The 13,821-nt window shown below is 35.2% G+C and overlaps 1 protein-coding gene across 1 annotated transcript in view; it reads right to left on the reverse strand.

Moving 5' to 3' along the window:
- Positions 1-13,821, reverse strand: part of LOC137406819 (uncharacterized) — a 34,384-nt gene extending 20,563 nt beyond the window's left edge. The window contains exons 1-5 of the mRNA XM_068093431.1: positions 13,584-13,821; positions 12,276-12,415; positions 12,037-12,132; positions 4,801-4,971; positions 2,108-2,174 (exon numbers count right to left, since the gene is read on the reverse strand). Coding sequence (XP_067949532.1) covers positions 2,108-2,174; positions 4,801-4,971; positions 12,037-12,132; positions 12,276-12,415; positions 13,584-13,821 — 712 coding nt within the window. The remainder of the gene's footprint in view (positions 1-2,107; positions 2,175-4,800; positions 4,972-12,036; positions 12,133-12,275; positions 12,416-13,583) is intronic.

Here is a 13,821-nt window from a genome sequence, read left to right on the forward strand (position 1 = left end):
TCTTTTTTAACCTAGCTTTCATCCAAACTCATTTATTATTGTTAAAAGCTAACTGACGGCCTAAATTTTTATTGCATTAACAACAGCAGATAATATTAAAGATCAAGATTTCAATAATTTTTGTCGAGCAATTTCAATCCAACACTAACATTTATCGTCATTTCTGGTTATAAAAATGAACAGAAAGAATATCGAACTTTACAAAATATCGGCAACAAAACTGCAATGCTCTAAAATTGTATTAAAATCGCTCATTTTTTAACTGGATCATCTAACAACTGTCTATTAGGATGAATTTTCATAAAAACAAAATATGCCTTGATAAGGGTTAACCAGATGACTTCTAACAAAAGCTAATAGTGTAACTCTAAAACCACCACTCGTAAGTTAATGTGTGACATATTAATATGTTGTAGACTTTTTCAGTATCTGTGGAATCTGCTTCGACCTTGCGCTATCATTCACTATGTTTCCATGATGCGCAGTGCTTCGATGCAGCCTCCTCCGAAGTCGAGGGGATTGTACGTTTGCATGCTGCACAGTGGTTTTCCAGCACAGCAAATTAACCAGAGAAGAGAAATTGTATATATCGAATCGCCAGATGGAGACATAGAATCGATCATGGACACCGAATGCCAGAAACGATCTTTTTATGCTTCTGTCGTCATAATACTTTTATTTACAATACACACTCACAAGGTTTTACAAACTTTAACACAATTTTTACACAGTAATATATTTTTGATAAGTATTTTTTAAGTAATATATTATTTAAATGTTACTATACGACTCGCCATTTATTTTTCGAAAAGTGTTGGCATCGATAACAAAGTCCAGGAATGTAATCACCTCATCATCCTCGTGGGTGCAGACCATAATTAAATTTAGGTGAAAGAAGATCGGAAGAATAGAAAAGAACGAGATTAGCAGGATAACTTTTGTACTAGTTTATGACCCTCAATGAATCTGCCTCCACAGCAAGAGAGCCATGCGCAGCCACTGCGCAACTGCCGTTTCCTTGCTGCAAACTTGCACTGGCTTCGCACTGATCAGTGCGCAGTGATTTCAGCGCGAAGATGCCGTTTCCATGATTCGGAGAGAGCGCAACTCCGAACTACTGCGTAACATGGAAACATAGTGATAATCTGTATGTTTGGTAAGCATAACAATGTAACCAGGCAACTAAATGAAAAAAAAGTTTTAAAATGGCAACCAACAGCAGTGCTTTTGTTTTCCTTTTATGCATTGGCTAATCTTTGACGTTGAAATCGCATTTCATTGGTCGGAGATGTAGAACAAAAGGCAACCGTACGTCTCAGCTTGTGACATGCATTGCGAGTGTTTTCATTTTTAGAACCGGTTTTTGTTTTCCTTACACAAAATCATTGCTAAAACATGGAATAACATGACTATATTAGTATAACTAGATGTAATTTTAAAACACTATTGATTAACTTTTAATTGAGAACTTTTAGGAAATAATGACAAGATAAAAACAAACTAAATTTTATTTTATTGCAATACTAAATGAAAGAAATAGAAGAAAAGCTCTAGCACTTTCCTGTCACTGCTAAAATGACTTTACAAAAAGAAAAAAAACTCTTTAGTTTATAGAATGATTTAAAGTTAAATTGAGTTGAATTTAAAGTTAAAACTCGTATTGTAAAAAGGTTGAATATAATCAAATTTCAGTCAGAAATAAGACCATCTTTCTTAAAAGCATAATTATTTAGCGCTTTTGTTTCTGAGTCAACGCGTTTAGGAAAATTTACAAAAAACAGAAATAGAAGCTTTTATAAAAACAAAATTTAATTCCAAACATGATTTTATAAAGTATACGTACGAGGTACAAGATCGCTGTAATTACTTGAATGACTCTATAGCCGCCGATTTTAACCCCATCCTTAGTCAAAGCACTGCCAATGAAATTACTAACACAACAATAATATCGTACACAGCTGACTAGTTTAAACTCCTGCCACCTGCTGGCACTCAGCCATATTTGGACGCAACAAAGTCTTACGTTGTGTTCACTTCAGCCAACATCAATAATCTAAACATAGGGTTAATATAAAGAGTTAATATACAAAGAGCTGACAACTCTCACCCGAAGCAGCAATTTCTTGAATTCTGGAACGTAGGATTGGATCGACTTTCTCATGAGGTCCAGCAGCCTGATACAAGCATAAATATGAACACGTTTAATGTCAGGAGTTAGGGTAAGATAATCCCTTAAGAGTTATCAGCACAGGGTTGCCTACAAAGATTGTCATTCGGTGCCAATAGGTTTGACAACAGATGTTTAGGTGCTAGCCTACCTGCCGCATATCCCTAGCCTAAAATCAGTGGTGGATATATATATATACATGTATATATATATATATATATATATATATATATATATATATATATATATATATATATATATATATTGCAATTTATCATTGTCACAGTGTGTGCTCACACTGAATGCTAATGGCTCTACCAGCCCTACACTAGCTGAGTCAGCTTATCCTATTATTATAAGATTACTTATGCTAGCTACGTTTGTGCTAGCTATTTTTGCCAGTTACTTACACACATCCTATGCATACAGTTCACATACAATATAACATTATTAACTAACAGATACTGGCTTTACGATAATCATAAGCAGAATTAAAACTACGGTGCTCAACATGGAGTGAAACTGTATAGATTAATAGAACTGATATCTAAATTGGTACAGTTGAGATCTACAGCCTGATGAATGCACCAGCACAAAACTGCCAGTAGCTTAATGATATATATATACGTACTATTATTCCCTCATAACTATATATATAATATATATAATTATTATGATTATATATACCAAATATACAATCATAATAGCCATAATTATATTATATAATTGTATAATATATATATATATATATATATATATATATATATATATATATATATATATATATATATATATATATATATATATAATTTACACAAAGTGGATGCTGCACAGTTCATTACAGAGTGCTCAATGATAAATCAGAGCTAAATTATAAAATATGTATAAGTGGAACTTCACTCTATAAGTTAAATCATTTTATTACTATTTATTAGAGTAATAAAATGTTTAACTTATAGAGTGAAGTTCCACTTATACATATTTTATATATATAATTTATATGTATATAATTATATATATATCAGTATGTAGCATGTTCACAAAAGGATATCTACCATCTAAAAGCTGTAATTGTTGTAAGGTGTTCTAAGAAAACTTAGTATAAAAAACTCCTCATTGCACAGCTGATAAAAGCTAAAGACTCATGCATTCAAATGAACACAATTGTTTTACTGTAATTTGTTAGATTTAGTTCAAAATAGTTTTCGCGGCAATCTCATAAACACTATAATTAGCGAAATCCAGTTTGAGAGTGAGAATAATAAAATAGCGTAAATATTAAAGTCCTGGTTTAGGACAAATTGTGCCTCAATAAGGCAAAAAATGTATTGTTACCAGAATTGTGGAAAAATATTTTATAAATCTACTCTAGAACTTTTCAAAATGTACAAAATGCAGCCATTGGCCAAATGTTGAAGACATTTTTAGTAAAACAGGTGTGAAAAAAATATGCCCAATCAAATTTGGTAAAACAAGACAAGAATTTGCAATGATTGACTAGAGTCCCTCTTAAACAAAGAGCTTTAGTAGAAGCAACAATTTTATGTATTATTCTGAATCAATAAAATAAATCTGAAAAAAATCTATTACGGAGACCTGAAACTCACTAACTGCTTACACTGCTCATAAGTAATATGGTGTTCTTTAATTATTTCGTGTGTAAATTTTTAAAATATTAAGGTGAGCAACTTTCTAAACAAGTTGCAACAATAACAACGAAACATTTTACAAAGAAATTTCAAAGAGTGTTGCTCCATCACTGTAAAATAATAAATAATATTAAACAACTATTATGCACATAAGGGAAGTAAAGTTTCAATTGGTGTTTTATAACTCCAAAAATTAATCAGAAATTTATGACTACCCGTATCCCTCTTGTATCCTTTAACTCTTTCACTACCGCATTAAATTTGACCGAATTATTATTCTGACTGAATTAATTCATACGGATTTTCGAAAAATCGATATACTGCTAGTATTATTGCAATATCTCGATAATCAATGCAGATATTGTTTTACTGTAAAATGCATCTTATTCAGAACAAAATTCTCTACAAGATAAGTATAAAATTGTTTAGTGAATCCTACTCTCACAAAATTTCCAACGCTTCCTTTGCGTTGAAAGAACACGGTGAGTTTATCATTGCCATGACGATAGTTTTCTTGTTTTAAAAAATGATCAGAAATGGAATTGCTGAGCAAAAATATTTTCTATTGGTTGCACGAGATTGGCAACAAGGTTGTTTCGTTGGAGACAAAATTTGTTTGGTCTAGCTAATGTGTAGGCTTCGTAATGAAAAGGAAAGTGAAACCCTATTGACAAGCCGCTACATCGGCTTACGGTAGCGAAAGAGTTGAGTGTAATTTTAATACTTAAAGAATGACGTTCACACGACTTCAACGAGCAGCTGGAGGTCATCATAAAATATATCACTATAACTAATTCAAACTGGTAGTTGTGTTAGACCTTGAACATGTCACCCTAACTAATGGAAAATACAATATCGATTTGATTTCAACATGGCAAACATGACTCTCGAGGAACTTACAGTGGTACAGTACTATACTGTACAGGGGTCAAACACGTCAAAAACTCTCTACCAGGGATATTAACTAAATAGCTGATGGCCTACCTCACCGATGGCGTGATTGTGGGTAGATAAGGGAGATATGGTCACATGGAACTCTCTCTTAAAAACAAGCTCATGTGGGAGACCACTCAAGTGCCTCCGGACATTTGCTCGGAAGAGATCAGCAAAAGTAGTCTTTTGATTCCGAGTTGAATGACCATCAATGTGTTTAATCTGAAGCAGACATGAAATTACAAGTGCTTGTAGGTTGAGTTGGCAGGTACATGCAGGTTCTATAAGCCTTGTAGGCTCGGCTGGCAGTGCAGGTTCATGCATGCTGTGTAAGCTGAAAAATTGGTATGCTTATTGCAAATAGGCTCAGAATGCAATCAACTGCTCCATACATATGGTTGATCAACATGGTTTAAAATTACACTCGTATAAATAAGGATACACTGTAGCTGCTAGTTGTAATTTCAGTCTTGAGTCCAGGTAGGTTGAGATGAGGTTTACTAGCAGGGGTTATGACCATTACAAAAGGTGACCATTACAACAATTACCAAATACACTAAGCGATGTTATCGCATGGGTCATAATGAGTGCAGGGATATCGCTGGCAGGTGCCTAAAGATACTTGGGCGATTCACCAGCGAGCGATAATGCAAGAATGCTCACAAACAGCTGAAAAAATTTTGTATTACCAGTTTCTCAGAGTTGTTAATAAATTTAAGTAAATATGACGCCTTTTAGACAACGACATAAACAATTTCTGCTTTTGTTATTAGGCCTATTTCACTTTCAAGAATTGCACGTTACAAGAAGACATAAAAAAAAACAATTCTTGTATTTTGCAGGGTAATATTTTATGATTTTTATATACATGTATACTTACTTTATCTTAGTTTATTTTTAATATAATAAATATTTACCATTTTCAAGTTGGCCAACTTGTACAGCAATTGACTAACGCATGTTGGTTTTTAACTGGGTATCTTTGTAAATCTTGTATGTTGTGTCGTGCGGGACTGGGTGTGCTCTTACTAAATCTATGAGCAATTCAATGTACATTTCAGGGTTTTAATGTACCAAAATAACAAGATGTTGTTGTACATTGGTAAACATTGACACATAAATATTAGCAGCCCAAGCATTGCATTCTGGAGGAAAACAACAAATTGAGATGTACCTCCATTGGTTGATCGCGGTGATTGGTTGATAGCGTGACAAAGTTCTAATAAATAATTCCAGCGTTTTCGCTCAGCATCAACTCACTGGACGAGTTCTAGCGGTGATTGGCGCCATGCTGCCTGGTATCACGCTAGACATCGCTTAATGTATTTAAGCGTTTAGGCATACAGCTGCCGTATATTTTTGCCTAGATATCTATGTAGTTGCATTAAAAGTTCATTAGTAGTAACAAACATGTCAGAACCATGAAGTATGCGGTGTAAGTGCATTTAACACTTTACTACTCCTCAGTATGCAGTACACATTCAGTACAACTACTTTCTAATGCGCAGTAGGCAGTGTTAGTGTAGTAGTGGTATTGCCTACTGCACAGCGTGCAGTACTGGATTTAGTGGGAGTGTTGCTAGTAGAAATGCCTCAATTCAAAATTCACCAGCCGATTCAGATACCAATCCGATATACCGATTCTTATTGAAAAATAATCTGATTCAGATCTTTTGTGTTTCATAGATCTAAATCAGACCTATGAAACACAAAAGATCAAACATCAAACATACATAATTTGTTACACAACATCAAACATAATTTGTTTGATTATGGTTCATTTTATTATAGAAAATATATATGTTAATGTATTTATTTGTTTGTATTTGTTTATGAAAAAAAAAGATAAATATATGTACTCCCATACTGACATACCGCTCATGTAGTAACAAAACAGTCCATGTTTCTTGTAATTAATACAGGTAATAACTGTTGGTGGTACAGCTCTCTCGGTGATAATGAAGTCTCTCTTCTTTGCTGAACGAACTGCTGTGCCTGTTCATGTTTAGAGCAAATCAATGTTTCTTTTAATTACTGTCAGTGATTCAACTCCGCCAGCAAGAAGTCTCTTTTTTCTATCAATATCAATGTAGCCAGTCCAACTGAAGGGGGACTCACTTGCCACAAATTATGGAAGACAGGCTACATAAGCCACTGGGGTTATTTTTGTAAGATACAAACGATAAGTTGTGTCATCAGGATCAATAGAGAGATAGATAACTTTATGTAACGTCTGCTCAAATTACTTTTGTAATACTAGTAAATAGAAATATTACACTGCATTCTTGTTTCTCTTCTTTATTATCTTGTTTGTGATTGGCTGCAATAAATCACATCGCTGTAATTGGGAAGTACGACACTTTGTGATCACATCCTGACTAAATCAAAACGGTTCCTCAGCTGTATTAATGTTGATCAGGCTGTAGACTTAAAATAAATAGTGTGGCGGGCCCGGAATTCATCAGGTAAAAGTAAGGAACTTGCATCTGATGATCTTTATTAGTGTAGCAGGCTAAAATCCTGCTTTCTGCTAAATAGTTAAACTATAAAAAGTATCCGAAGTTTCAGAATTTTTAAGAAAAAATCGGCCGATACCGATTCAGATGCTTAACCCCCATATCGGCACCAATACCGATACCAAAATCGAGGCAACGCTAGTTGCTAGTGCGCTGTTTGAAGTGCTAGATGCAGTATAAAATCTTACATCACACTGTACATACATGCGAGCGCATTTTCAGGAAAACTCATCATAGAATCAAAGCAGTTGATTGTGTGATGACTTTGAAGCGAGCACAACACAATTGTAAGGTATGAATGCTGCTCAAACTTTAATACGAGTGGGCAAACAAATTGATTAAAATGAGCATGTTGTATGTGATTGAAATGATAATCTATTTTGGTTTTAATATATAATTACAGAATTACAGTGCATTCTTGAGAAAAATTTTGCTCCAACCTACGACTGTACTAACATACAAAGCAGATCTTGGAACAAATGGACAAAAAGAGTTGATCATATAGCATCCACAACTAGTGCAAATTAATTACACCGGTTGTGTATGCAATTGCAATCACAACATAGTTGTGAGAAATGAATGCTGCTCAACTTTAATACGAGTGGGCAAACAAACTGATCGCAATGAGCATGTTGCAATTGGCTGAAATTAGAATCTATTATGATTTTAATGTATAATGAAAATACAATAAAAAGACCCAAACTTCATCGGAATCATAATAATGGAACCTGAATTATTATGAGGATTAGAGCGCAAGTTCAATTAGTCGATGGTAACTACTGGAGGTAATCTATTAGTCGATGGTAACTACTGGAGGTAATCAATTAGTCGATGGTAACTATTGGAGGTAACCAATTAGTCGATGGTAACTACTGGAGGTAATCAATTATTCGATGGTAACTACTGGAGGTAATCAATTAGTCGATGGTAACTACTGGAGGTAACCAATTAGTTGATGGTAACTACTGGAGGTAATAAATTAGTCGATGGTAACTACTGGAGGTAATCAATTAGTCGATGGTAACTACTTGAGGTAATCAATTAGTCGATGGTAACTACTGGAGGTAATCAATTAGTCGATGGTAACTACTGGAGGTAATCAATTAGTCGATGGTAACTACTGGAGGTAACCAAAGCTGAAGCCTGGTAACTACTGGAGGTAATCAATTAGTCGATGGTAACTACTGGAGGTAATCAATTAGTCGATGGTAACTACTGGAGGTAACCAAAGCTGAAGCCTGGTAACTACTGGAGGTAATCAAAGCTGAAGCCATGCATGTAATCCGGTTCCATTTTCGACTTTCAAACACCCTCGACTGTGGTGAAACTATCTGGCCATGTGCAATAATTATAGTTAAATTATAATAGTGTAGACACTTGAAAAGCCAGCAGTGTCAGTTGATCCACAATATTAACTTCATACTAACGCGCAGTTGCAGTACATGCAGTTTTCAGTTGTGAAGAATGCTGCGCAGTTGCAGTGTGCGTGAATGGCTGGGTTTCATAAAAAGGCGTCATGAAAGTGAATGCTCAGTGAACGATTTGCGATAGAAGTGCAGTTGCAGTCAACACATACTGCACATTCAAAATTTGTAATGCGCTGCGTAAATACCGCCTGTAATGCAATGACGCAGTGCAGTTCTAATGCACCACAACCATGCTCAACACTCCACTCTGATTCACACACACACACGCACGCACGCACGCACGCACACACACAGGTTAATAATAAATCAGTCCTGTAATTTCTTAAGCAACAGTAAACTATACAATAGCCCAGATTTAATAGAATGACAATAGAGCACTGTATGTTAATAGAACACAACTGGCGATGTTAGAAAAACAACCGCTCAATATTAAAATATGACATTGAACGCAGAAGCTATTTCTGACAAATGAAGCGGCTCTGAACATCCAAAGCAAATACAGAGAAAACCTGACACATGAAGTTAATTTGTTCGTATCTTGCCACCATCATATATAGTATGCGCGAGAAAATAATCACATATGAATACTCCGTTATTTGTAACTCGAATGCTCAATAACTTACCATATCTCCTTAAAATTTGACTCGTAACAAAATTCACATTACAGTTATTTGGTATCAAAAGATTTACCATGTCTTATTCTGCTGTATTGTAGGAGCAAAATATGTGGAAATGTGATTACAAGCTCTTAAAAGCTCAAAAACAAACAGTTAAAAAAATGGCCGTAGGTTGGAATCCCTTTATTTTGATGACATATTCAACTCGATGTGGTAATTGTTCTGACACGTGATGTTATCACGTGAAATGAAAGATCAATAAAAGGCTCAATATAACACTTTTCATAGCACTAGTTTATGGCAAACACTTCCGGTTCTACCGGAAAGCCCTTATCAATTATATATTGCTCGCTACTTTACAGTTTTGTTTCAGCTTGATCTAATCCTCTAGTAATAATCTGATCGTGTGACCCATAATCTTCGCCAAACGGCGCTAACAATTTCTGCAGAATTTTTCGACCATCACAGGTGACCTACAGGCTCGTCATGTTTATTGGAAAATGATATGCACTCCTTCGAGCTGAGGTTTAAAAAAATAAATTGATTTTTAGGCTAGGTTTTGAGATATCAGTGCTCAAAGTGACAGCCTCACGATGATACTGAAATATTCGCGTAATGACAATAGACATAGTTTTATTAAATGCGAGAAGTTTTTTTGTAAAAATAATTCAACGGATGAGGTTGCATTAAAGTGTAAACAGAAGCACATTGTGTTTAACTATGTCACAATTGAGCCGTTTTGAGAGGGATTCTAACTTACGACCTTTTTTTAAATTCTTCGTTTTTGAGCTTAAGAGCTTGTAATCACATTTCCACATATCTTGAACCTAAAACACTACAGGGTAAAACATGTGAACCTTTTGATACCAAATAACTGTAATGTGAAATTTTTTGCAAGCCAACCTTTAATAAAATGATTTACTAAAAACCTACCATAGCTCCCTAATAAAATGCTTTATTAAAAGCCTACCATAACTCTGTAATAAAACGCTTTACTAAAAGCCTACCATAACTCTGTAATAAAACGCTTTACTAAAAACCTACCATAACTCCCTAATAAAACGCTTTACTAAAAGCCTACCATACCTCCTCAAAACGCTTTACTAAAAACCTACCATAACTCCCTAATAAATCGCTTTACTAAAAACCTACCATAACTCCCTAATAAAACGCTTTACTAAAAACCTACCATAGCTCCCGAATAAAACGCTTTACTAAAAACCTACCATAATTCCTTAATAAAATGCATCACTTAAGACCTACCAAAACTCCTTAAAGCACATAAATTATATAATTTTTTTACTATCTAGTTCAATACATCAGAACCTTGGCTTTCGAATGAGCCTATATTCAATACAAAAAGAATAATAGAGCTATGAAAAACAGGGTGTCAAAAGTATGTCTTGCAATAAAAAAACACTTGGTTGCAGTTCCCACCACGTGATATCATAATTATTATTTAGCCTTAGGTAGTCCATCCCTTTCGCTGCCATTGAGGCTATGCTTTTCTGTGACATTCGGTGCTGTTAAACCCAGAGAGCGCTAATAATAAACTAGGATTTTAGATAATAAACAATGCCCGGAGATCGTGCTAACGCCCAACCAATACATACACATGTTCTGGGTTAATTATGCTTCAATAAATATACTGTTGTTGATGAAGGTAATGAAATCCCATCGATTAAATTGTGACCTGCAGTTGTGTGGCCTTAGGACTATAATATGTCAATCACACTTTCGCGAGATCACACTTTCGCGAGATCACGCAATGCTTGAAATTAATTAGTCTCAGTTGTGCCCCTCAACATCACAATAAAATGAGAGGGCTAGTGCATAATATCATCTGGAAAACATAGTATGGTGCTTGGAATCTGAGTTATTTATCAAAAAAAGAATCTGTATATGGAGAGCTAATGACACTGAGTCCTTTCTCATCTTCATTGGTTCTCTGGAGTTGTCCTACTATCGCCTGCCTCTAGCGTCATTTGATCAGTTGATAAATATAAGCGGTAGGCAATAAATTAAGCGGTAAGAGCACACAACATCGAATATGAAAATTGTGACGTCACAATTTTCGAGCCTATACCATCGAGCATTTCTGCGGTAGAGCTCAGGGGAAATCCTATAAACATCAACCAATGTCTGTCTCACCATGTCAAACAATGGCTCATTCAAAAGCCAAGACTCTGATGTATTGAAATATATGATAAAAATTATGTAATTTATGTGCTTTAATAAAATGTATTACTAAAATCCTACCATAAATCCTTAATAAAATGCATTACTAAAAACCTACCATAAATCGTTAATAAGATGCATTACTAAAAACCTACCACAACTCCTTAAGAAAGTTCATTACTAAAGACTTATTATAACTCCTAAAAAAAACGCATTATTGAAAACCTACCATAACTCCTTGATAAAATGCATTACTAACTGTAAAAAAGTTTAATATGAAAAATAAAATTTTAAGCGAATACTAATTTTGGTCACATTCTACATTAGAAAATTAGTAGGCTATGTCTAAGCAACCCTAATTGGAGACTGACAGGAATTCAGTGAAGAATATATGTTATCGATACAAAGACAAAGAATTAAAGTCCTTGTTCGCATGCATCACAACCAGGGCGTTCTACTGTTGGAGTTAAGAACGCGCCGAAACCCTTCAAATCCATGTAGTACAGAGACTATGGCAGCCACTGGCTGCAATATACAAAAATGACTTACCACCGGATGTATGAGACGCTCTACCTCCGCAATGTGTACATAGCTGGGACAACCAATTCTCATAGTAAATGATGGATTATTGGTTTTATCCGGCTTCTACAAAGAAAACATGTAAAGGAATCTATCAGAGCATTTACTGCTAGCTCAAGTAATTTTTCCACCGCTAAAAACTAACACGGCAGATGAAAAACTAGCTTGTGGAATGGAAAAAGCCCCAGTTGAAAAAAAACATCACTTACCATGCGTTGCTTTCCGGCATATTGACATCCCATGTGCTTTTTTCCGACCTTGATATATGGACGACCGGTATGGGGCACATACTGAGAGCCCCACATCAGCCTTGGGCTATTGCTGCTTCCATCCGCTTGCTTCCACCGCTCTGTCAAATACGGTAAACTAAAGTTCATGTAAGAGACGTTATCAGTAGCCCAGTTTGCTAGGAGGCCGATTCCATTGTCTGTTGTTGGCAATTCCAGTTTGCTGTTTCCCTGTTTTGTTCTGTGGAGTGTAAGAGTGTAAAGGCTGATTCACACTATATCATCGTATGACAGCGTTTTCCTTTCGACGTTTATCACCGATTATGTGAACCATAAACCCATGGTATCGACGAAGCAACGCAAATATGTAGGGAGTTTGCAGCGGTAAAACTTTTCCGACTTATCTGGATTTATTCATTTCCCTTTATGATAGTTGCTGTGGGACTAGTATTTGATTCAAGCATGGAAAACAAAGAGGTTTCTTTGCAAAAAATTAAAAAGAAAAATGAGAACACTACTCCAAGGAGTATTTGCTGATGTAAATGCAGATGGGTTTGGGATAGTGGTAAAATTGTTATCATCGACGATCAGCAAAGTATTGTGGAATCAGCGCCGAGACATAGCGATATAGTGTGAACCTGCCTTTAAGCCCTTGCAACATGCTTCACTTTGTCTCGTAAATGTCCTCCGCCTTAAAAATTGTCTAATGAACCCAAATATTAAGATGTAAATGCTTATTATTAATGAGTTAATTAGTTTCTATGGGGTGAATTTTCACTTTGTGTTGGAGGGGGAGCAGATGGAGAAGGTGGGGCTGTTGTCCCAATCGCGAAGAATTAGGTATCACTGTATATATTTTGATAAATGGAACGAGCTGAACATGGTTAAAGGTTGACTTGCAACAAAATTCACATTACAGTTATTTGGTAACAAAAGATTCACCATGTCTTACTCTGCTGTGATGTAGGTGCAAAATATGTGGAAATGTGATTACAAACTCTTAAAAGTTCAAAAACAAATCTGCAATTACTATAAATGATGACAATTCGCTATAGCTACTACCAGGCATCAAGAAATATATACTCTGTAAACCTATTTCCAATGTGTCAGTTTTTAAAACATAACCTTTTATTTAGACTATTATTTACATTCATCCTGCACTATATCTCTGAACCAGTTGGATGACCTAAAATCCAGGATAGAATTTTGGAAAGGGTGCGGGAAAACTAAAATAATGTAACAATCTTATACAGGTAATTTTATACAGCTTGCTGAAGACCTAAATCTCACCTATTCCAGCATTAAACCTAGTAGCTCCAGTGAAGCAGGAAAAGTGCACGGTGTGTTCAATTTCATAGTTTCTAATAATTTCCTTCACTTCATCATATGTAGAAGCTACCGCTTGAAATGGTGGATCAATCTCTGATATCTGCATTGACTCTTTCTCAAATGATTCACTTCTCTCAGTTACCTCTACGGCTGACTCACTTTCCATTGACTCTGATGATGCCATTTGCTGCTCAGCCAT

The sequence above is a fragment of the Watersipora subatra genome, chromosome 10 (genome assembly GCF_963576615.1).
Source record: "Watersipora subatra chromosome 10, tzWatSuba1.1, whole genome shotgun sequence".
Classification (NCBI taxonomy): Eukaryota; Metazoa; Bryozoa; class Gymnolaemata; order Cheilostomatida; family Watersiporidae; genus Watersipora; species Watersipora subatra.